General features: G+C 43.2%; 1 protein-coding gene across 1 annotated transcript in view; it reads left to right on the top strand.

The window, feature by feature from the left end:
• The first annotated feature begins 1,615 nt into the window (after positions 1-1,615).
• Positions 1,616-25,744, top strand: part of HIBADH (3-hydroxyisobutyrate dehydrogenase) — a 71,198-nt gene continuing 47,069 nt past the window's right edge. The window contains exons 1-4 of the mRNA XM_033165205.1: positions 1,616-1,737; positions 6,559-6,719; positions 9,201-9,310; positions 11,984-12,105. Of these exons, the coding sequence (XP_033021096.1) occupies positions 1,656-1,737; positions 6,559-6,719; positions 9,201-9,310; positions 11,984-12,105 (475 nt within the window). The 5' untranslated portion in view covers positions 1,616-1,655. The remainder of the gene's footprint in view (positions 1,738-6,558; positions 6,720-9,200; positions 9,311-11,983; positions 12,106-25,744) is intronic.

Consider the following 25,744-nt stretch of genomic DNA (forward strand, 5'->3'; position numbering starts at 1 on the left):
ATGAGTATTTTGAAATCTCATTTTTACAGACATTTTTAGCCTTTGCTTTCATATTGAAAGGTATTTTAAATGTTATGGGCACCCATATATTTAATACAGGGGAGACAAAAATGTTATAGTGTGTAGAAATAAGCTATGCAGTTAACAAGCAGTTAATGCCTGTTTACATTTTAAATATCCTTCAGTTTCTGAAAATATACACAAATCTGTTTGAGTGTCTGTATTGTTAATGGCAACTCTATCAATACTGTGGCTCTATGGACCCCTTTGGAGCATTTAAAAAAGGCAGTTTAACACAGTAGTAAGCTTTCACAACTGGTGAAACAAAAAACAGAAAGCCTGCAAAATCTTTATAATTCATTAATACCCAATATGCTATATACTAGGCTTTGTGCTAATTTCTCACACATCATCTTATTGCCTGTCAATGCTGAAACAGATTATCATGGGAATTTGAAATAAAATTTAACGAATAACTGATTTGTAGTTGTAATTTGCAAACAACTACAATCAGAAACTTCATTTTCAGGTCACAAGCACAAAATCCTCAAGGAAGCCTGATCTGGGAGGAGATAGTTCTAAATTTCATAGATACAGATGATACAATTCTTTCCATTGTTTGTTATGCAACTTTCTGATAATGTTTTGAATCGTATCCATCTTGTGTCAATATTCTCTGCAAGCCAATGTCCATAGTTTAAAATACTCACAGACTAGTGAAGCAATTTTAAAGTTGGAAATATCTGCAGCCAGATCCCCTTATCTGGTGCAGCAGTTATCTAAACTGAACACAGCCACATTGAGCTAGCTAGCGTTACACAAGAAAGCAGGGAAGCATCACTGACTAAATAGGTTTATTCAAACCCGAGGCTGGGAGTATGTCCCACTGAACTCAACGTGACTTAATTCCGAGCAGATATTATTAGGACAGCACTGCAAATTCCACACCAGGCGTTACTCCCAAGTTAGCAAGTCACCCGCACTTACCTGGGAGTAAGGCCACTAACTTGGGAGTAGGCTTGATTCAATTTAGTGAGACTCAGCGCCTAGTTTAGGCACACATAGAAATTGAACCCGGAGAGACCTGCAAATAAACATGCATAGGGGGTTGCAGAAGAACACAAAACGTGCAGCCCCATCTCGTGCACGTTCTGGCGATTTCCACCCCCCAAGTAAGTGTTCCTCGAATTGAATTTCACAGCTGCGAGGAAAAAAATCTCCCCTTCTGACTGACAGCTCCCCAGAGCAAAGCCTTATCTGAAAGTGAGGTGGGTGGTGGTGGGGAGATCTTACATCAAAGCAAGGGATCGCTGCCAGCAAAGAGGAGGTTTATCCGGCTAAAGGAGTGAGCCAGGCCAGATCCTCCCAGCAGGGCGATCCCTGACTCTAAGGGGGGGGGGAACTGCTCTGCCGCCTATCCTTGGGTCTGGGAGGTGGGTGCGTGGGTGGGTGTAGCCACGACGGGTCACAGCCAGGCGCAGCTTCGCTCCGATTGGCGCTCGGCCTCCCGTGGGGCGCGGCGGTTGGCTGGCGAGGCCGCCACTCCCGCCGCCCGCCTCCTCCCGTGCTCCGCGGCCGCGAGTGAGAGCGAAGGGGAGCGGCGGGGCGGAGGTGGGCGGCGCCTGAGCTGGAGGTCGCGGCGGCGCGGAGGCAGCATGGCAGCGGCTCTGGTGCTGAGAGGCTCCGCCAGTTGGTTGCGCAGGCAGAGGAAGGTCTGTGCGGGCAGCGTGGCGATGGGTAAGGAGCGCCGGGCTGCGGGGATGAGCTCGGCTGAGCTGCTCGCGGATCCTTGCAGAGGAGCAGAAGAAGAAGGGCCAGGCCTCTTCCTAAGGAAGCCCCGAGGGTAGATGGGGCTACTGTTTCCCCCTCCACCCCACAGCCCCTCGCCTTGTCACCAAGTACAGGGGTCTGACAACCCTTTGCCCAAACTTATTGGCAACTGCATAGGTAGTTGCATAGGTAGAAATGCAGTCTTCCTTAACGATGACATCTGGGTCTTGCTTCTCCAGAGCTAGCCTGCTTTTTTTTTTGCTTTTTTTTTTAAACCTCCTGGTCTGAAGTTTGCATAGGCTTGCAAGGTGCTGATCAGAAGGGAAGGCAAGGTTGTATGACTTGCATTTTGCGCCCTTTACAAGTATTGTACCCACGCTGTTAAAACCCACACAAGCTGTAAAGTTATATTGGGCTAATATCAGAACGTACGGTCGGCTGAAGAGAAGGCCGGTGTAATAAATACTTTAACGTGTTTACTTAAAATAACGTGCACCGTGTTTAAAACAGGCCACAAAAGTTTATGTGACGCTAGTGACCTAACGTATCAAGTTAATGGTATTTATAATCTGCTCACATTTGCTTTTCACATAATACTGATTATTTTTCTCGCAGAGAACTAGGCAGTTTATTAATTACTGTGATCCTGGACAGTTTTATACATACGTGTAAAACTTGGTACAGGTGTGGTTAGTGTTGTTGTACCATGTACATTATCCTTTTTGTAAAGTTAGCCATAGCCTTGTGGGTTTGCACAAGCGATGTTCATGCTGCAGCACAAGTCAACATCTGAATTCCATGGAATTTTCTCTGAGATAAGTGTACAGTACAGTATCTAGGATTGCAGGGTAGTTTCTCATCTTTAAAGGAGCAAGTTTAATTGAATGCTTTTACTTGTCTGCCCTGGTTAGGTTATTAGTAATGCTAAATAATATAAAAGAAAATGTTTTAAAGCCCTCTAGTTTGTCCTTAATTATCTGTGTGTGTATTTTTCCATTCTTTTTGATAAGAGCTCTGTGCTCTCAAAAGGTTTGCATGGTGTCTTACTAGCAAAAGCCTGGCTTTGTATAAACCAGCTTGTTTTATTGGGTGAAACTATTGACATCCAACATTCAGTGGTGCTTCTTTAACTTCCCAAATGACTTACCGGTAAATTCCTAGTGTCTTTAAATAGAACAACATGTAACTGCATAATAGTGAGTTTCAATAAATTAAATGGTTTCTCAATAGAACTTGTATAGAAGTTCTATATCATTAAAATTGTGATGTATGAGTGCAAAAGTCCTCAATTCAAAATGCCCCTCTGTCATGAACTCATGCACTGACTTTAGGGAAGACATTTCTCATCCCATCTCCAGATCTATAATATGATAATACTAAAGCTGGCTTGCTTTAAAGGGTTGTTTTACAGATTACCAGGAAAATATACACTGAGCGCTTTGAGCACTTCAAAATTACTGTATAAGCAATGAGTTATAATATATATGTACACATATATCTATGTTTGCATGTATATTATATATTGTTGCCATCATGTGTCAATAAGTCTTTGGTCATGTTAGAATCGTAGAGTTGGCAGGGAATCCAAGGGTAATCTAGTCCAACTCCCTCCTGCAATGCAGGAATATTTTGCCCAATGTGGGGCTCAAACCCATGACCCCGAGATTAAGAGTCCCATGCTCTACCAACTGAGCTATTTACTGTATTTATGCACACACAAATCCACACACTTTACACAGTTGTTGGATTGTTCAGCAGTGTGAAATTCCTTCGGTTGCTTATTATGCTTATGGCATTGAAGTTGAAATCCTAAACATGGTTACTCATGAGCAAGCCCCGAAGGACACAGTGGTGGTGTTTACTTTTAAGAAAACATGAATAGGATTGGTGCCACACATCATTCATTTCCTAGTGGCTTTATGACGTGAAGGTAATTAGACTTCTTGTCTGTGGAAATCATCTCGTTCCGTATGTTTACTGTCCTTTAGTGTTTGTAAGTCATCCTTGGCTGTTCTGTGACCAAGTCACATGATTACATAAATAATACTACATTTTTTAAAAAATGTGGGGAGCCTTCAATTGCTGTAGCTCAGTGATAGACAGCATCTAGTGCTAGGAAATCCTGAAAACCTCCTGCTAGTCGCTATAGACATGGGATCAGCAAACTTTTTCAGCAGGGGGCCAGTCCACTGTCCCTCAGACTTTGTGGGGGGCTGGACTATATGGGGGGGGGAGAAATGAACGAATTCCTATACCCCACAAATAACCCAGAGATGCATTTTAAATAAAAGCACACATTCTACTCATGTAAAAACACGCTCATTCCCAGACCGTCTGTGGGCCAGATTTAGAAGGTGAGTGTGCCAGATCCGGCCCCCGGGCCTTAGTTTGCCTACCCATTGCTATAGACAGTGTAGGTTAATGAGACAGGATTTGCACCTGCAGAAGCCATAACAGCTGTTATTCAGCAGGGCTTGTTCTTCTCTTTCCCTCTCTAAGACCTTGATACCAAATTCTCCACAAATCATTCCATGTTTGGCTCTACTTGATATATTTCCGGGGTAGGGAATCCGTAGCCCTCTAGATGTTTGATTACAATTCCCATTAGTTTTAGTTAGCAAGGGATGATGGAAGATGTAGTTTTCCAATATCTGAAACAGAGCCTGCATCTCTGTTGTTTATGCCCCTTTGTCTGTATGGCTACTGATTTAACATGTGACATGGAAGGTTTGGTTTCCTGCTTTCCACTGTCCTGTCCCCATATCTGGGTGGGGCGGGTGGGGGGGGAGAGAGACTTCAGCATCTTTTTGTGACAGGATTGGAAACCAGATTTCTTGTTTCCCATTTTATCAGCGCAAACCCCCTATCGAGCAGGTAGAGAGCCTGTGGTTCTCCAGATATAGTTGGACCACAGATCCTCTTAACCCTGTCTATTGGCCATGCTAGCTGGGGCTGATGGGAGTTGGAGTCCAGTAACATCTGAACAGGTCTCCTATCTGTGTGATACGAGGTGTGAAATAGAAGCCTTGTGTATTGTTGTTAAACTGTTGTACCCCTGTTTATTAAAAATATTTATAGTAATATTGCTTCCGGGTAACTTTCTACAATTAGAGAACAGTTTGTCTCAGCTTGCACATCTTCTGCTGGCTTGATAGTTGTCAGAGGTAACTGGTTGGTGTCTAATCAGGAAGTCTGATTCAAGATGTTGGCGTATTAATCATGGCACCAACAATATAGTGTGGAGAGCAGCTGCATCTGTCTTCTGTTGGGGCTAAGAAAGAGCTTAACATCCGAAGACTAATAACTCAGATGCTACTGATCTACTTCCAACGTACTCTTGTCACTTCCTGATTTTTCAATATGAATGCTATTCTTCTTTAGATAAGCTGTTGAGGTTGAGCGGTTTGGTAAATTTCATATAAGCTTGATACTCATTCATAATGTTGCTTGTTATGATTCTACTCCATTTTATTTTGCTTTAAGTCAATGTTTCTTACAATTGGCAGTCAAACTGAGAACAGATGGCATTCAAGCTCTAAGCTAGGATTGTATTCATTTAGAAAAGGAAATTATTGTTTATCCTGTTGCCTAACATTCCCTGTTCATGTATGCCTAGTGGGTGACGCTTACTTTACAACTGCACAGTGCAATACTGAGAGTTGAGTGCCTCTTTGATTTTTTTCCAGTGGGTCTTGAATACACTTTTTCTGAATTACATCTATAGCCCATACCAAACTGTAGTGTTACAGGTTCTAATTCTGTTGATGGATACTCTTGGCATTTGAGTGTTTGTCATTTGCCTAATTTTCATGAATGTTCTACTAACACCAGAGGATAGCTTTCAGACTGCTGGGGAAAAGCATTAAATAACTGGTGTGAAAATTCTCCATTATGCTTTTTAAAAAATGCATCTTTAGTCCATGCAGACAAACTGCCATATGATAGTAGTTTGCACATCTCAACATCTGGTGGGCAGCTGTTTATGTCTTGAATTACAGCTGATACTAACTGGCTGGATTGGCAGTCAGGAAAAATAAAGGGATCAGCTATGCGTGGAATCTGTACAATCTTTCCTGCCAGTCCATATTAAGGTTGAACTTATTCTCCTTGCCCTGTAACCCAAGAACAATGGGTAATCAAGTGGAATTGTTTTAGAATTACTACATTCACATGACAAAATTTAAGCAGAAACGCCCCTGCAACCGAAAGTGGAAGGCACCATGCAAAGCACACCTTAAAATAATTTTGCATCACTTTGTTACATGAGATTATTCAAAATGGTAACTATTACAAATTAATATTATTTATTGGGTGTTCTGAGTTTATAAAGATAAACTAGGATAAACATTTGTTAAAGAATAAGAAAAAATACTGTGTTTATTGAAGTTTTCTTAAAGATGAAAAAAAAATGACGAGAACAGGTTCAAGCAAGTTTAAATTCTAACTGAAATACAACATAAATAGATTTTATCTGTGCGTGGTACAGTGGCCATTATAAAACATAGGAATAGTACAGTCTTCAATCACATATTAGTAGCGGAGAAAAACTCTTGCCAGGGCAGGCACCAGAGAAGCTGGGACAAAACATAGCACTAATAATATGTGACATAATAATTAACAATACGAACTCAGAGATGAACAACAGCATCAAGTTGCTACTGTAGATGGTCACAAATAACCGTAACTTAACTATGAATTTCTTAGATCTGAACCATATTATCTGTTTTTGTTATGGAAATGTATTTCAAGATCATTTACTAATGCTGAAACTCTTGGAACTGTCTTTAGTGTCTTCTAGGGCAATGGCTTCCAAAACTGCTGTTGGATTCGTTGGTTTGGGTAACATGGGAAATCCAATGGCGAAAAACCTTGTAAAACATGGGTACCCTGTCATAGCATATGATGTATTTCCAGAAGCGTGTAAAGAATTTCAAGACCTGGGCTCACAGGTATAGTAATCGGTATCTTATTTTAAGACTCTTACTTCGTAAGGGATGGGGGTGGGGGCTGTGAAATTCCATTAATTCCATCTCAAGATAGGAATTATTACTTTAAAAATTCCAATCTGGGCGGCTTCCAACAAGTTAAAACACAGTAAGAAATCAAACATTAAAAACTTCCCTATACACGGCTTCCTTCAGATGTCTTCTAAAAACTGTATAGTTATTTATCTCCTTGACATCTGCTAGGAGGGTGTTCCACAGGGCAGGAGCAACTACCAAGAAGGCCCTCTACCCGGTTCCCTGTCACCTCACTTCTCATAGTGAGGGAACTGCCAGAAAATCTTCAGTGCTGGATCCCAGTGTCTGGGCCAGGGGCGTCGCTGGGGAGGGGCAGTGGGGGCGGTACGCCCCCAGTGACAGGGTGAGCAGCGGCGGGTGGGGGTGACAAGCGGCGGCCCCTCCCGCCACTCCCACTCGCCGCCGCTCCCTCCGTCACCCCGGGAGCAGCAGCACACGGATGGGGTGCTTCTGCCGCTTTTTTTCGGCGGGGGGGGGGGCGACCAGCGAGGGGGGTTGTCACGCTTGTCACCCCCTCCTCGCTGGTCACCACCCCCCGCCGAAAAAACCGCGGGGGGGCGGGGAAAGCCTGGAAAGGAAGCAGAGCAGGCGCGTTTAAGTGCCGCTCTGCTTCTTTTCCCGCTTTCCACCGCTTTTTTTCGGCGGGGGGGGGGCCCGACCAGCGAGGTGGGGTCACGCTTGTCACCCCCTCCTCGCTGGTCACCACCCCCCGCCGAAAAAAACCGCGGGGGGGGCGGGGAAAGCCTGGAAAGGAAGCAGAGCAGGCGCGTTTAAGCGCCGCTCTGCTTCTTTTTCCGCTTTCCGCCGCTTTTTTCGGCGGGGGGGGGCCGACCAGCGAGGTGGGGGGCACGCTTGTCACCCCCTCCTTGCTGGTCACCCCCCCAAAAAAAGCCTCAGAAAGGGGGAAATCCCCCCTTTCTGTATACACGTGCGTCGTGACGTCATGATGACGTCACGGCGCGCGCGTCGTGCCCCTCCCCCAGGGGGTGCCTCTGCGCTGCCGCCGCCCCCAGCAGCGCAGAGGCTAGCGACGCCACTGGTCTGGGCTGAGTGATATGTGCTTCCTATTTGTTGGGTGTGATTGTGTCCTGGTTCAGACATCATGGGCACCCATGGCTAGTTAAAACAAAATACAGTGGTACCTCGCTTCACGAACTTAATCCATTCCGAAAGTCCGTTCTTAAACCGAAAGCATTATTAAACCAAGGTGTGCTTTCCCTAATCAGGCCTCCCGCCACCAGTGCCCTTCCACCGTTCAGATTCCCTTCTTAGACCGAGGTAAAGTTCGCAAACCAGGACACTACTTCCGGAGTTCGTAAACCGAATCGTTCATAAACAGGGCTGTTCTTAAACCGAGGTACCACTGTAGACTCAAGCTGTGGTTTGTGAAGTTTGTATATAATTTCTCAGTTCAAAAGAGTAATACAGTCATACCTCTGGTTGCGTTCGCTGCGGGTTGCTTCCGGGTTCGGCACGTTGCGCATGCACAGAAGCGCAAAATTGCACTTTGCGCATGCACAGAAGTGGTGAATCGTGCCGTGCACATGCGCAGACGCGGCGCTTCAGGTTGCGCTCTGCTCATGTTGCGAATAGGCCTCCGGAATGGATCCCGTTTGCAACCAGAGGTACCACTGTAGTTCACTCTCCTCCTGATGTGCACAAGCAAGAGAGGGATAAAGGCTTGAGTAGGGTCAAGTGGGCCCTGATCCTGACCTGCTTACCCTACGCCTCTAATTGTTGGACTACAGCCCCCATAACCTTTGGTTATTGAGGGTCACAAGCTCCACACCTGGATGGTTAAGCCCATTATTTTTCCTTTTTTTTGTAACAATATGGATAAGCTATAGTTGACTGGAATGTCTTAATATGAAATGTATGTGCCTATTTTTGGAAATGCCTGCACCATATATGGTAATGATGATTTGGTTAACAGTGAAGTGATTAGCATCATGGAACAAATAAAGCAGGCATAGGCAAACTCAGCCCTCCGGATGTTTTGGGACTACAACTCCCATCATCCCTTGCTAACAGGACCAGTGGTCAGGGATGATGGGAGTTGTAGTCTCAAAACATCTGGAGGGCCGAGTTTGCCTGTGCCTGAAATAAAGGGTTCTTACTGTCACTTGTACTCTGTCTGGACCCATGGTGCCCTCCTTCTAACCAATCAGCTGTTACATCTTTGTGCTGTCTCTTGTTAAAATTCATAGGAGCGGGAGGATACAGCAAGATTTCAGCCTTTCCATTGTCGCATCTGATTCTGTGGCTTAGCTACACGGCGCTGTTTCCGTTCTACTGAAGTACTTGTAATACTTGCTTAAAAGGTTGAAACGATAAAACATGAAAGGATAACTTCTGTTTCAGTAGGGCAACAGAACACTGATCTTTTTCTTACGCCCTCTTTCTTGAAAGGTGACAGATTCCCCAGCAGATGTAGCAGACAAAGCTGACAGGATTATTACGATGCTTCCATCTAGTGCTAATGCAATAGAAGTCTACGTAGGCTCCAATGGAATTCTGAAGTGAGAATTTCCTCTTATCTTCCCTCCTCTCTCCCATTTATAAGCCTAATAATAAAATAAAGCCTTTATGCTATATTCTGCCTAGAGTGTTATTTGCATTCATTTTCTACTTGCCTGCTGAATTAAAACGTTGCTAAGCACATAGTATTTATCAGCTCTCCGCGTGTGCAAACAATTCCCTGCTGCACCTATGGCAACAAACGGCATTTGGCAATAGATTTTTACTCCTAGAGATGCATGTGTGATGGTCTGTCCCCAAACTTGAGCACTAATCCCTGTTAGTATATGAATGCAACATTTGCTGCTCTTGCAGTACTCTGGAAAGAAATAATAGCTAGAAGTCCATTATCTTAATCCTTCATGTGTGTGTTTTTCCCTGTTGAAACTCAAAGGGGAGATTGTAAGGAATTTCTAATAACACAAGTTGATATTTTGATGACTTGAAGAAAATTGTTCATAGCCAGGGGTAGCCATCTTAGGCTGCTGCAGCAAAAGCATAGAATTGTCGGGTTGGAAGGGACCCAAAGGGTCAACTAGTCCAACCGTCTGCAATGCAGGAATCACTGACAGATGGCCACCTGGCCTCTGTTTAAAAACATCCAATGAAGGAGAGTCCACCATGTTCTGAGGTTGTCTATTCCACTGTCGAACAGCTCCTACCATCAGAACGTTTTCCCTAATGGTTAGGCACAACCTCCTTTCAAGTAATTGGAATCCATTGGTTTGGGTCCTGGCCTCTGGAGCAGCAAAAAAAACAAAAACAAAACAAAACCCAAGCTTGCTCCATCATCCATGTAATAGCATTTTAGATATTATTATTATTATTTCTTAAATTTGTACACTGCACTATTCCTGCAGATCTCAGGGCTGTTCACGGAATATTTTAAGTTTTCTATCATATCACCTCTCGATTCTGGTAGGTAGCCGTGGTGGTCTGACGCAGTCGAAATAAATTAAAAAATTGTCCAGTAGCACCTTAGAGACCAACTAAGTTTGTTCTGGGTGTAAGCTTTCGTGTGCATGTGCACATGAAAGCTTATACCCAGAACAAACTTAGTTGGTCTCTAAGGTGCTACTGGACAATTTTTTAATTCTTTTATTTATATCACCTCTCAGTCACATCTTGTACATCAGATGCAAATGTTATCATGGCGTAAGCCAGGGGTCACCAAACTTACCTGACCTCGGGCCGGTTCCTCCAGCGCTGATCGCGCGGTGGGCCGGGGGGCTGGGGAGCGCGCACATGCTATTTCCGGCTCACTTTCAGGTCTGTGGAGGCTGTGCGCACACGCACAAGCTATTTCCGGCGCTCTGCAACCCGAAAGTGCGCCGGAAATGACGCTTGTGCATGCGCACAAGCTATTTCCTGTGCTCCACCACCCCGAAAGTGGGCAGCTGTGCTGTGACGCACCGGTAAGAATGGGGGGCACCGGGGGCTGGAAAACTGAGTCCTTCGGGCCGTATCCAGCCCGTGGGCCTTAGTTTAGGGAAGTCTGGCGTAAGCTTTCATGTACAGTCGTACCTTAGATGCCGAACGCCTTGGTACTCAGACGTTTTGGCTCCTGAACGCTGCAAACCCAGAAGTGAGTGTTCCGGTTTGCGAACGTTCTTTGGAACCCGGATGTCTGACGGAGCAGCCAATCAGAAGCTGTGCTTTCGTTTCCGAACATTTTGGAAGTTGAACGGAATTCCGGAATGGATTCCGTTCGACTTCTGAGGTAACCACTATACTAGAGTTCATTTCATCAGATGCATGAAGCATAATTCTCAGTTGCAGGTGTATATATAAACACACATGGTTATAAAAGAGGGGGGAAGAGTTGTAAACTGTGGGCTCGGAAGAGAATGAAATGCAAAGGAAATTAAATGCAGGAAGTGTAGATGGTAACAATTCAGTTTACACTTTAAACCATAGTTAAAACTGCCTGTTTTAACATGAATGAGCAGTGTGCAGTGCTCAACAGTCTTTGCTTCACTTCTGCTGAATTTGCCATGTCAGGCAGGAAACAAACCATAGGCTGGCTTCCTGTTGTGTGTGAAGCAGTTCTGGTTCACACGTAGCATGAGACCAGCTTCTGGTTTGTTTTGTGCTCAGGGAGGGAGAGAAGTGGGGATGTTTGAGCAGTGTCAGTGTGCTGATCGTTCACATTAAACCATAGTTTATAATAAAGTAAAACTTTGTGTGTACCAGGCCAGAAGATATGCAAGAGAAGCACATTGGCCCTTCACAACAGCAGTGATAACAACAGCATTGCCAAGCTTATTGTTTGATTAACATCTGCAGTGGGAAAGAAAACCATTGTCTCTAGAGTTGACCATCTTGATAAATTGTAATTTAGAAGATTCACACAGGAGCATCTCTTAGAAATTCCTTTGTTCCAAGTATGGGCACCTAAGATCAGTGGCAGAATGCCCTGGTAAATTGTGTTATAGCCAATTACCAGTGTGAATTTATGAAATAGCATGCCAGTATAGAAGATCTCATTGATACAACTTCCTTTTTTAAATCTGTGATGATCTTCATTTGATTGTGCCAGCTTCTGTACTCAAGCTGTGTTGCCTTTAGGCCAGATGGTAGCAGTAAAATAAATAAATAAACTAATTGTCTTGATTATTTTACATATCTACAAAGCTCTCAGACTTATTCATCTTTTACTTCTTATTCTTCTTTAGGAAAGTGAAGAAAGGTTCTTTGTTAATAGACTCCAGTACTATTGATCCTGCAGTTTCAAAAGACCTAGCTAAAGAAGCTGAAAAAATGGGAGCTGTTTTTATGGATGCCCCTGTTTCTGGTGGTAAGCTTTCCCCGCCCTAAACTTGTGTTTTCCCTGATGTTGGAGGTTAGGGAAGGCTGGCCGATATACATACTACTCATTAGGAAAAATAAAAAAGAACCCTGAGTTTTCATATCCAAGATTCATAAAGATATGTAGGCTCATGCAGAGGGGCTCATGGTAGCCGAGTGAAACGATTGCTGTCTCTGTTGACCTGCTCACCACATTACAAACTACTTTTAATAGTCCCCTCTGTTTGAAAAGAAATTTGCCATGCGGCATGAGGAGCTGGAATTCACTGAAATCGAGTGTAAATCATCAGATGGCACAAGACAAGTTCTGTGGATGCTCACACCACATATTTTGTGTTTCCTCTCTCCAAATTATCAAGCTGGTAATTTTCCACTTAGTATATTGGAAGCTTGTAAAGTAGAGGGTCAGTAATATGAAACAGGGAATCTGAATATACTATTATAAAGGATTGTTTCTCTAGACTTAGAATCCAGCAAATTCAGCAAAAGATTGATGGATTCAACAAAAAATGATATTTTGGGTATACTGGATTGAGAGCTAGTGTGGTGTAGTGGTTAAGAGTGGTAGACTCGTAATCTGGTGAACCGGGTTCACGTCTCCGCTCCTCCACATGCAGCTGCTGGGTGACCTTGGGCTAGTCACACTTCTTTGAAGCCTCTCAGCCCCACTCACCTCACAGTTTGTTGTGGGGGAGGAAGGGAAGGGAGAATGTTAGCTGCTTTGAGACTCCTTCGGGTAGTGATAAAGCGGGATATCAAATCCAAACTCTTCTTCCTCAACCTCTTTACCAGAAGGCATTGTCCAATTCAGATAGAAGCTGGAGGTTTAACAATAGGAGTACCTCACTGAGGCTTGTCCAGTGATACCTCCTTTTTTGGTTGAAAGTTGTTGTCTATTAATTTTGCCTTGGTGAAACCTTTGATATTTGCAGATGTCAATGTACTTTTGAAATACTACAGTAAACAAGGTACCAATTTTAACTGCTGTCTTACACAGAAGAGCATAATAGGTAACAACACTGACCAGGTTGGAAGTCACGCGAACCTATAAAAAGGATAGTACATGTTACTAAACAGTGCTTTTGAACAATTTACTGCCTTTATGGCTTCACTGTCAAGCCAGCTCTTCTCCTCCACACTTTTTCTTATCCTTCAACTTGAAGAAAAGTTTTGGAACTCTTCTGTTTGTGAAATTTTGGTTAGTCCTAGGAATATAGGAAGCTTCTGTATACAGTGGTACCTCGGGTTACAGACGCTTCAGGTTACAGACTCCGCTAACCCAGAAATAGTACCTCGGGTTAAGAACTTTGCTTCAGGATGAGAACAGAAATCGCGCGGTGGCGGCGCAGCGGCAGCGGGAGGCCCCATTAGCTAAAGTGATACCTCAGGTTAAGAACAGTTTCAGGTTAAGAATGGACCTCCGGAATGAATTAAGTTCTTAACCCGAGGTACTACTGTACGTAGAGGCTCAGTATTGGTCCATACAGTATTGCCTACTCTGACATGCAGCAGACGGGAAGTTCCCATCCTAGTACCAGGAATTGAACCAGGGACCCATAGCTCTACCACTGAGCTATAGTTGCCCCTCAATAATTGTATGACTAAAGTTTTAATTTATTCTAATGGAACAACACAACTTCTCCTGCTTTTTTGTATCTTAGAGGATACCAAGTTTAGCCATAGATCAGGAGTCAGCAAACCTTTTCAGCAGGGGGCCGGTCCACTGTCCCTCAAACTTTGTGGGGGGGCGGACTTTTTTTGGGGGGGGGGGAATGAACGAATTCCTATGCCCCACAAATAACCCAGAGATGCATTTTAAATAAAAGCACACATTCTACTCATGTAAAAACACCAGGCACCAGGCAGGCCCAACAAATAACCCAGAGATGCATTTTAAATAAAAGGACACATTCCACTCATGTTAAAACATGCTGATTCCTAGACCATCCGTGGGCCAGATATAGAAGGGGATACGGCCCCGGGCCTTAGTTTGCCTACCCATACTACAGATGATATCAAAACCAGAAGATTACTTTTGGCCGCCTGAAAATGGGGTTTTTTATTTTGTGGAGGTGGGGTGGGGTTACATAACCTCCAGCTCCTAGATAAAGCTCTGCAAACTAGAAAACTAAAAAGCTTGTTTATGGCTTGGTGACATTTTGGTTGGTTCTAATAAAGGTATTTAGCCCAACTGTAGATTTTGAAATGATAGTGGAGAAGGTATGGGTATCTGGCTGAACCTGGATTAAGGTCAGAGTATGAACAGGAGTAGAATAAATATAAGAATATAGGCTCACAGAAGTATGGCAAGCTGCCAGCCTTAGTAGCCAATTACAGAAATGGTGAAGAGACAAGAAAGGTACAGGAAAAAGGCATTTAATCAGTGCAAACCTAGAAAAAAAGAGAGGGCAGATAGCCAAGTTGTGGCTCAATCTGTAGGAGAAAATCCAGTTTCTTATATTTGCATTTCCCACAATGTAACACTATGCAAATACACATCATTGACTTGCCCTATTCAAGAGAGAGCTACCGTATGTTTGTATGCTGGTCTCCATTTTTCCATTACTTTCTACCATCTTCCCTTGTACAGGCAGCTGACCTCTGTAGGCGAATGTAATTTGAAGTTCTCCATATTGCCTGGATAGGTTCCCCTCCAATTGCATCTCGCCTGCGTGAAGGGAAACTGGAATATGTTAAGTCATTTATTGACGCTGTAGTGACAAGTGTAAACCGAGAACGAAGAAAGTGACTCCTCTATGGCCTTGTATGCATAAGAGCTCCTTTGTACACATCATGTTACTAATGTGGCATTTGCAGCAGTTGCTTGTGTCAAACGAATGTGTCCTTTAAGGAAACTTAAGAGAGTGTGTGTGTGTGTGTGTGTGTGTGTATGCATGCATGAGTGCATCTGTGCATTTTTTTTTCTTACTGGAGAAAATAACATATGTTGAATAGAGTCGTTTTTACTAACTTGTATAAATGCTTTCTAGAAGATTGAAACAGTAGGCAGCGGAGCTTGTTAAAGACTTCTTATTTTACAAGCTTTAAAGAATTCAGAATATGGCTTGGCTCCTTTTTTTTTCCAATTCGAAACCCTCATATAGACTTCGTTTCAGAGCCAGCATCAAGTCTGTACAGTGCTTGTCTTTTTTTTAAAAAAATACAAACATACACTCTTGCTCTTTCTATTTACTGAATCAGAACCCTACTGTTTCCACTGGTGCTGTGTCTAATTTATGACGTGACCACAAAAACTAAAATTATTTATATGTTGGCACAAAACGGCACCACTGTAGTTAAGAGTCTGTTGGCATTTCCATTATAAATCCTCCCTAGGACAAGTTTATAACTTGGCATTTTTACTTTGCTTCAGGCTCTAAACATGCTGTTTTTTGTCCAAGCACAATTGGTGTTTTTTTTAAATCATTTAAATAAGCTTGGGCCACTTATTTATGTTTCACAACTAGTACTGCAAGCTAGAGTTTTGAGAATGGTGTATGGCCCAAACTGTAGTGAAATAAAATAATAGTGGCTTTTAAAGGGACTTTACAAACTCTTTATTATTCTTTACTAAATGGCACAAGTATACACGCAACAGTTTTTAGGTGCATTTTTTTTTTTTGGAATAGTGTTCTACATACCAATCTTTTCATTGAGAGGTCTTAACAGTCATCAGTGCACATTTAATAGGATAAATATTTAAAAACCCACAAAAATAGTCTGTGGATGTATGAACCCATGTTTATCAGACTCATGATTCCTCCTTTTTTTAATCCCAAGTTCTCTCCCCCGCCCCCCGTTCAAAATCAGTTTGTATTTTTCTTCTTCTGTGTCTATATGAAGGCAGCTTCATTTAGCACTAACTAGTAAACTGGTAGGAAAGGATAGCTCAAGAAAAGGGGACCAGCTAGTAAGTAAGATTTGTAAATTGTTACTCTCCACCCACTGTTGCTGATGAACCTTGCACTTTAGCTCGGTGGAGACAAGGGTGGCTAAGCCGCCACTAGGTCGTCCCTGGGTGTTTAGTTTAATCTCAGGGGTGGCAAAATCTTCATACCCCTGCAAAGAGGGAAGATAAGAATCCAAACACCATGTCTCTTGTCAGCATAAAATCTGAAATTTCATGAGGAAACCATAGAGGTTGTCATCCCCCTGCTTGGACAGCCAACCTGCAACATTCCATGATAAGATATGGAAATAAGGTGATAAAGGAGATAGTGGCAGCCAGTCTCTTTTCCAATGGCGTTCTAGAGTCTGTAAATGACTAGAGACTCCTGAGCAAGAGTCACCCTCGCTCAGCCCCATATGAGGATTCCGACGGGCCCTGGGTTGCTGGGCACTAAGTAGATGTGATTGCTTTGGTTGAAGGGCCAACAAGTTGATATGGCCAAGGGGGTCCTCAATGACACTGTTACAGGTAAAAAAAATCCTTCCAGTAGCACCTTAGAGACCAGCTAAGTTTGTTCTTGGTATGAGCTTTAGTGTGCATGCACACTTCTTCAGATACCACAAAATAAAAAAATAATATAATCCTTCCAGTAGCACCTTAGAGACCAACTATCTGAAGAAGTGTGCATGCACACGAAAGCTCATACCGAGAACAAACTTAGTTGGTCTCTAAGGTGCTACTGGAAGGATTTTTTATTATTTTTATTTTGTTTTGACTATGGCAGACCAACACGGCTACCTACCTGTAACTGTTATAGGTGTCAGGGTGTTCAGCATTTACTTTAAGAGCATGGACTTCACCGGACAGTGTAAGTCAGGGGTCAGCAAACTTTTTCAGCAGGGGCCCAGTCCACTGTCCCTCAGACCTTGTGGAGGGCCGGACTGTGCTTTGGAAAAAAGTGAACGAATTCCTATGCCCCACAAATAACCCAGAGATGCATTTTAAATAGAAGGACACATTCTACTCATGTAAAAACACGCTGATTCCTGGACCGTCCGCGGGCCGTATTTAGAAGGCGATTGGGCCGCATCCGGCCCCCGGACCTTAGTTTGGGGACCCCTGGTGTAGGTTGTAAAGGTAGAAGGTCAGCAACTGTGTCTTGAGATGGAATAGCTAGAGGATTTGAGTTTAGCAAGTGTTGCTGCTCATGCCCACATATTGGGCTTAAAGGAAGCCTCCAGTTTTGGCATCGAGGCATATGAGGATGAGAGCGTTTCAGTCCGATGCTGCTTAGGTGGACCGGTGGCGGGCACATCACATGAAGGGGCCAGGGAGCCGAGAGGAGGGTGTAGAAAATCGATTAAATCAGTTGCAAGTGAGCTTGGATTCAGTGCAAGGCTGTCTGAGGCCTGTTGGATATCGGGTTCGCCCTTGCATGAAGGCCTCAGCTCCAGCCCCCCATCCACTTGCTTTCTACGACAGTCAAACCTAGCATCAACACAAGCGGCGCCTGTCATTATGAATAACGGTGTACGGAGCAAGTTAGTAAACACCTTTGTAAAATAAATATGCCATTTCCTTGTACGATTGTTTAATTTTAAAATCTTTGCAGGTAGATGAACAGATCTGAAGTTAATCACCATACACCTCAGCAAGGGCCCGGAGGGCAGCCATAGAATATCCACAATCTCTGTAGGGCGAAGAATATGCCCCAACAGTTGGGACAGAGAGTTGGCAACCGATTATTTATCCACCCATTTGTTAGTATTCAAGGGGTGATTTCCCACCAGCACCGCAAGTTTACAAGGCTGGAGTTGCAGATTCAAGTTTTGAGCTTGTTCGTCCGGGCACCTTTCTTGTTGCGCGGAGTCGACCTGCAGACTTGAACGTCGGGGAATGGGGTTAGTAACGTTGTTGAACTGGGGGAGAGGAGAGGGGCATTTGGCCAGACTAAGCACTTCTTCAAGCTTCTTTTCAATGCCATCCAGCCTTTTATACAAGTTGGTGATTGTATGTGTTATCAGCTCAGACTGGTAGGTTAGCAATTCCAGCGTCCCTCAGTCCGCGATAAGCTGCGTGGATGGTTGTGGTAGTTCAGCTGAGGTTGTCTGCAATGGCTCAGGGGTCTGTGCCTCCATACGTTGTCCCAAGGCTAACTGTGTCCCGCCCACCATACAGTCTGACTCATCATGAGTAGCACTAGAGGCAAGAGCAGCAAAACTGTTTGCAATAGGGAAGTTGCTACAAATCAGCTAGTAGATTGTGTGAATTTTTCATTAGAGTTGCCAGTTTGGACTGCATGTGAGAGTCCAATTGGATGAGAAGCAGTTTTCTGGTCTTGTGCAGTTGCCATGTGAGTTGAATTTTTGGTACTCGCAAAGCTCTTTCTCTAGAAGGGCTCACACTGCTCACATTACCCCCACCTTCTTTAGTCTTGTTGCCTGTCATCTTCCTTTGTCCTTAGTTTACAAATCCTCGTTTCCATTGGTGTGCCTGAGAAAAGGATTCTGTATGTTTAAGACAAGGTCAGCTCCAGATGTGAGGGGACCCTGCATAGAGGCCACCTCTCGACAGGCCACCTCCTCCATCAGTGGGCCCTTGTAAGCTGGTGTAGGCAGCAGCAATGCCAAGCAGTGCTTGTTGGCTGGGTCTAGCTGCCATTTTGGTTGTTTGTGGTGCCCCTGATATTGTTTCATACTGTACTGTGGGGGGGGGGGGAATTAAGCTGTGACTTGACCCAGCTACTTGATGCTGCTCAGCATGCCGGGCCAGAAAAAAATCTAAAGGGCAGCAGTGGACACTTCCAGAGGGCAGAAAATTGTCTTATACCGTGTCAGACCATTGGTCCATCAGGCTTGCTGTTGTCAGTACTGATTGGGAGTGACTCCTGGCAAGCCCTACCTGGAGAAACCAGACATTGAACCCGCAACCTTTTCAATACAAAGCATGTGCTGTGGCCAAGTTCTGAAGCCAGTCTTGACTTGAGATTGACAGGTGCCAGGAAATGATTCAAAATCATTCATTGCGGCCTGGGGAAGCAGAAATACTATGATGTTACTGGATGGATTTGTTGAATTTTGAAAAAAGAAAATTGGTGTGATCTCTGTGTGCATTTGTTTTGAGGGTGGGATGGGACGGGACATAGAGATGCTGTTTACAGCTCAACATATCAGACAATTGCTCTTCAGCCATTGGCTCAATTTCAGTTGATTCCTTAGCTGCCCACCTCACTGATAGATGTACATTCTTCTCTCCCCACTCTTCCACAGCTGTTTGGGCTGGAGTTGACAACTCCTGTTTCCAATGAAAACTCAGTTCTGGAAACAAATGGCATTCTTGACATTTTATGGTGTTAACAACTTTAAATTTCTTTCCCATCCGCTGATAAAAGTGGAAAGGCATATTCCCTCCCCCCATTCCATTCTCATGTTGAATATACGCAGTAATAAACAACCCCCTGAAAATATAAGCGTTGTTGCAAGGAGAGGAACATTTATTAGCTGCAAGGTACTTTTTTTGGTAGAAACAGGCTAAAATATATCTCAAAATGAGAATGCAGCATTTTATTGCTTTATGGCTTTGGCCATGGAGCAGAGCTAAAATTCCAGGCGAAAACCTACAAAGGTTAGTCAAAATATTGCGTGTTTTGTTCTTAAACCTCATGCTACTGTTTACACAGCTGGTCTTGCATTAGGTTATGGTTATGGATTTTGCGTCTCGTCCCCAGCCTGTGCCACTCATGAGTCACCTGGAACCGTTGTTGAATATAACAGAGCCTTAAAGCTCTTGGCCCCCACTAAGGGTAGGATTCAGCATTCAGCCTCAGATAAGGGCATTCCCTTGCTTCCAGTGAACAAAGTGGGGATGGGAACAGCATTTGCAAAAGAAAGAGAGGGAGGGTGGAAAGTTGCCATATTCTGAAGAGCAAAAAAGAGGATACATTTTCTGATTTCTGCTTTTAACTACAGATCGCTACGATGACTCTCATTTTAAATACCCCTACTAGATATGTAGGCTATAGAAGCTGTGATATATTGCTAGTAGCAATGTCCTTAACATTTCAAAAACAAAATAACAACACCCTTCCCTCCATTTTGTACATTACAGGCAACCTTCTCTTTAGGAATTAACTCTTGCATAGCTAGCTGGAACGAGGAACGGTTGCAGGGTGTGTTTAAATACTATTTGTTCTGGAGTTCTTATATCCCACAATTGATTTGATTCATTAATATGCCGCTTAACTACGATCATCCTTAAGTGGTGTATAATCATTATAACACAGAAAAGATAATTTTGATTGCTGAAATGCATGATTCGGGTGAGAGTGCTATTACAAGATGGAATAGAAGTATCTGCACTTTTAAAATCAAAGGTAGGTAACTTTTTGGTGTTGGGAATAGCAGTCATTTAACGTGGGTCTAAACCGATCAGAAGGTTGTTAGTTCGAATCCCTGCAACGGGGTGGGCTCCCATTGTTCGGTCCCTGCTCCTGCCAACCTAGCAGTTAGAAATCACATCAAAGTGCAAGCAGATAAATAGGTACCGCTCCGGCGGGAAGGTAAACGGCATTTCCGTGCTCTGCTCTGGTTCACCAGAAGCGGCTTAATCATGCCGGCCACATGACCCGGAAGCTGTCTGCGGACAAACGCCGGCTCCCTTGGCCAGTAAAGCGAGATGAGCGCCGCAACCCCAGAGTTGTCTGCGACTGGACTTAACGGTCAGGGGTCCCTTTACCTTTACCTAAGCTGAAGCTTCTCAAGAAAATAGTGGACAGAATGTAGAGGACGGTAGGCAGAGTACCATCTGTACAATAGGTCTTTCCTGCTGCAGCCTCTTGCACAAAAGCACCTGTGGAGAGTGATGTCATGTCAGGTGCTACAATCTGTGAATGGAGGGGAGGGAATTGGCAAAAACTGGAGACTCCCCCCACCCTCATTTCTGTGAGCAGAAGTGCCATTTGTTCACACAAGGAGGCCCCTGGAGCCTGGCTGTTGTGTCACTAGGAACAACAACAACAACAACAACAACAACAACAACATGATTAAAAGGTTGTTCAAAGGTAGAAAGTGGTTAGCATCCTCCCTGAGGATTGTGGCAAACTCAGTAACAAATTTGTAGTGCTTTCAATCCATCATAAAGAATGGGAGGCCCTTGTATCATTGGGAGTAAATGAATGACCAGAAACCATGCAATTAGCTCTTCAAATGTTTGTGACCTTGTCTCTTCTTCCGGTTACAACTGTGATCCATAATCTTCAACCATGCAGAGTCTTACCCCTAGATTTCGCCAGATAGAATATCAACATTTGCTATAAAGAGAAATGTCGGAGGGCATTTTCAGAGAAGTTGTTTTTTTAAAAAAACTTGTTCCAACACAGCTTGCCCTAAGAGAATTCTGGGGTTTTCAGCTGTGTGATTGCTTATAGATTCCCATGAAGAGACTTGTGGCACCTTAAAGACTAACAACAATAATAATTTATTATTATTTCCCCAGCCACTCTGGGCGGCTCCCAACAGAATATTAAAAAAAACAATAAAGCATCAAACATTAAAAACTTCCTTAGGGTTGCCTTCAGATGTCTTCTAAAAGTCAGATAGTTGTTTATTTCCTTGACATCTGATGGGAGGACAAATTTCTTATAGCATAAGCCTTTGTGGACGACAGATCACTTTATCAGATGCAACAGGACCCAGAAATGATAGATTCTGGGCCCTCTTGCAGAATACGTTTACATATACTGTAAGATGACATGATTTCCTAGCATAATCCTGACTGGTGAGATCACATTCAACCCTTTGGACAGCCTAGTTCCCTACCAGTGATTCTTTTTAAAAGTAATAATTATGTAGTGGAAAAATTATTTCTCTGAATAAGTCTGCAGTTTATTCTACCCACCTCTTACATTTGAGTGAACTCATTTCCACTATCTCATTTGGTATAATAATGTGTGCATTATTACCACCCTAAGCTCTCAGCCGAGAACTTGAACTAATGTAGCTCTTTATAAAAAATGGGGGAAGGACTTGCTTCACATTAAGGTTAAGGTCATTTGATTGTCTGCCAAATAGCTGGTTTAGCAAATGGCAGGAAAATTGCAATTAAGTCAACATTCATATTTCCACAGGAAGACCTGCTATATAAATCAAAATTCTTTTAAAAGCAATAAAATCACACTGTAAAACCTAACATCAGCTCCCATCTTGCAAGGTTTTCCAGATTATTAGAATAATTATTTTGCTTCAGGTATTTTAAAAGGTGACAGTTGGCTAGCACTGTAAATTGCACCACAGATCAGAAGAAAAATGGTTAAAAAAATCAGCATAAATGCATACTGCTGGTTAAAAAAATCAGCATAAATGCATACTGCTCTAACTGTTAACAAGCAACAATGGGGTTTTAAAGCATCAATATCTGAAGCAGAATTTATCCACACATATGGTAGGAACTTCCTGAATGCTGAGGGTTCCTGACTAAGTACACCTGTGACCTCTTTTTTGGGGGGGGGGGTTTAAAAGTCTATAGTGAGCCAGTCTCAGAAGGTGGCTGCCAAACAGCGGTGCCTATTATTGATCCTTTGTAATGGCATGTGACTTCCATAATCCAATATTCTACATTTCTGCTCAGAAGGAAGTCCCACTGAGTTTACTTGGAATTGCAGCGTTAGTAACGTTCAAACATGTGGAACTTGTGGCTTCTGTCACACATTGGGGGGGGGGGGAGAATGCTTTCCCACTTATGACTCACTGCATAGTTATTTGCTCTGGAATCCACAGAAATATGTATTATACTTACTGGATGGGTGAGGTTACGTGCTGCCACTCCAAACTTGACCACAAACTTGTCTGTTGCTGTAATGAGGCACTTGGGCCAATGGTTTGGGACTAGGTAATCTGAAGGACCTTGTCCTGCCTGATCCTGCTAAGGTCACTAGGAAAGGTTCTCTGAGTCCCACCCTCACCAGAATTTCAGTTATTGGGTAAACAGCTGAGGGCTTTCTCTACTCCAATACCCAGATTTTGGAACTGTCTGCCCCAGGAGATCCACCTGTCTCCTTTTCTGATGACATTTCATTTCAACAATCATGTGAAGGAGCGTCTCCAGCCCTATCGTTTAGTCCGGACACTGAGGTCCAGCTCCAAAGGCCTTCTAGCGGTTCCCTCACTGCGAGAAGTGAGGTTACAGGGAACCAGGCAGAGGGCCTTCTCTGTGATGGCGCCCACCCTGCGGAATGCCCTCCCATCAGATGTCAAAGAAATAAACAACTGTCTGACTTTTAGGAGACATCTGAAGGTAGCTCTGTTTAGGGAAGTTTATAATGTTTGATGTTTTATCATGTTTTTAATATTCTGTTGGGAGCAGCCCAGAGTGCCTGGGGGGAACCCAGCCAGATGGGTGGGGTATAAATAATAATACATAATGATGATGATGAACAACTCATTTGAACATTTTGGACCATGATCTGCCAGTCCCCTCTGCCCTTCTGGTTTTATCTTATTTTGCATCGTGTTGCAATTTTAACTATGTTGATTGTAGGCCGCGTTGTTGGCCAGTGGAAAGGTAGGATACAAACATTTTAATAAATACTAAAGCAGCTAAGAAGTGGTTGACTGATGGTGTCTCACCAGTATCAAAGGGTAGTATCCTGTTCTCTGCCAAGGAGCTCTGAGCATCATACTTGGGTTCACATCTCTTTGTTTTATCCCTGTAACAACCCGGTGAGGTAGGCTGGTTTGAGAGAGAGGAGGAGAGAGACTCACCCATGGCCACCCAATGAGCTTTATGGCCAAGTGTCTCTTTGAACCCAGATCTCTCCAAAGTCCAATACTGTCTACTTCACTTCACCACATTGGTTGAGTGTTTTTATGGGTATATGCTACTAGTACTTCAGACTGGAAATGGTAAAGCTATACTCTTCAGCATTGACACTGGCCCAAGAGAGATTATAAACCATTCTGAACAAAATTTATTTAACCTATTAAAAAGTCAACCTTAAACTGCAGTTAATTAGTTTACACTATTACCTCACTTCTGCTGAGGACTAAAATTGCCTCAGAGTAAAAGGAGCTATATCAGGTGAGTTGACTGCTGCCCATATGGAGCTTTAAGATAATGATGAGTTTAAATTTCCTCTTAGAGCTAAGTGAGAATAAAACTGAAGGCAATAAATACTGTTGGCCAAACCCATTAAACCAAAAAGCTGGGAATTCTCCAGTTCTTGACTTAAATTGTTTGTTTATCAGCTGGCGCCTAGTCTGGAGTCAAGAGCTGGAGATTTCTATCTGTGACAGAACTTTGAAACTCTTGCAGGACACTTTCATTTTAACTTAAGGTAACTTGAGTTTATGGCTTTGGCTTTAAAGATTACTAATGATTTACTCATTTCCTTACCATTTAACCAGAGTGGACTTCTTTCCCAGGAAGGGATCTGTGTTTATTTAGGGTCTTTGTCTGCGGAGGGATTAAAAGGCAGCCCACCAGCATTGTGAACTTGATGGTAATAAAGGGTCACCAAAACACGCCATAAAAACATTCTTACTATGGAATTAATTATACAGTGTAATTTTACAAAGCAGTTCGGTAACCCTTCTTTTAAGGCTTCAGCAACATTTTATTCTTCTTCAGAAAGTTGGAACTGGTTGGGGGGGGAGCGAAAACAGTTTTTATTTAATGTCAAGAAGCCTGATGTGTACATAAACTGATCCAGGCGTTCAATTTACAAAGACTTGAAACAACTGGGGAAATCCTAGTTTCAGTTTCTGCTATATGTGTAAATTTTAAACACTTTACTAGGTTGTGCACAATGAGGATAAAAGTCTTTTTGAAGCTCTGTTAACAGATGCAGCTATAGATACCCAATGCAGGGGAAATTCTTAAGAACGCTGCGTGTTTTCCCCGCCTCCCCAAAAACCTTTCGATCTCTTCAAAGGAATCCATTCATTTTCCGCACCACCAGGTGGCATTGCAACCAAGCATGATTTCAAAATAGTTGGCGGGTGCATTTGGAAGTATTTGGGCAGAAGAGTATCATACTTTGTTTTGTTTTTTAAAGAAAATCTTCCATTTTCAAAACTTCTTTTTTTGTTTTACAAAGAAAAGTAGTAGTTGCTTAGCATGACTTAGGAAGTCAGATCTTTGAGCTTCAAGAGAGGATGGTACAATATGAAGAGAATAGAAGTGAATGGTTGTTGGAGTGGAAAACTAAATGATCTGTCAAAGTGCTTTGCTATGTAATGATTTTTCAACCTTTGTTGATATGAATCAGCTGTGTACTGATTTATCATTTCGTTCCGCTGTGAGAAAGGAGTTCTGAAATTTGCTGTTTTATTTATTTGAAACTTTTCCAAAAGGAAGTCTTCAAGGCAGCTTATTCACCCATCTCTTTAAAACCCTTTCACCTAATCTAGCAAGCATTTTAGGCATGGGTAGGCAAACTAAGGCCCAGGAGCCAGAGCCGGCCCAATCGCCTTCTAAATCCGACCCGCGGACGGTCCGGGAATCAGCGTGTTTTTACATGAGTGGAATGTGTGCTTTTATTTAAAATGCACCTCTGGGTTATTTGTGGGGCATAGGAATTTGTTCATCCTACCCCCCAAAAAATATAGTCCAGCCCCCCACAAAGTCTGAGGGACAGTGGACATGGTATCCAGACATAGCTGTGCTGTGAATAATGGTTGTATGACTGTCACTACGGTAGTTGCATGTAACAAGTTGTTGCATGCAGCTATCTTTGCATTATAGC

The sequence above is a fragment of the Lacerta agilis genome, chromosome 12 (assembly GCF_009819535.1).
Source record: "Lacerta agilis isolate rLacAgi1 chromosome 12, rLacAgi1.pri, whole genome shotgun sequence".
Classification (NCBI taxonomy): Eukaryota; Metazoa; Chordata; class Lepidosauria; order Squamata; family Lacertidae; genus Lacerta; species Lacerta agilis.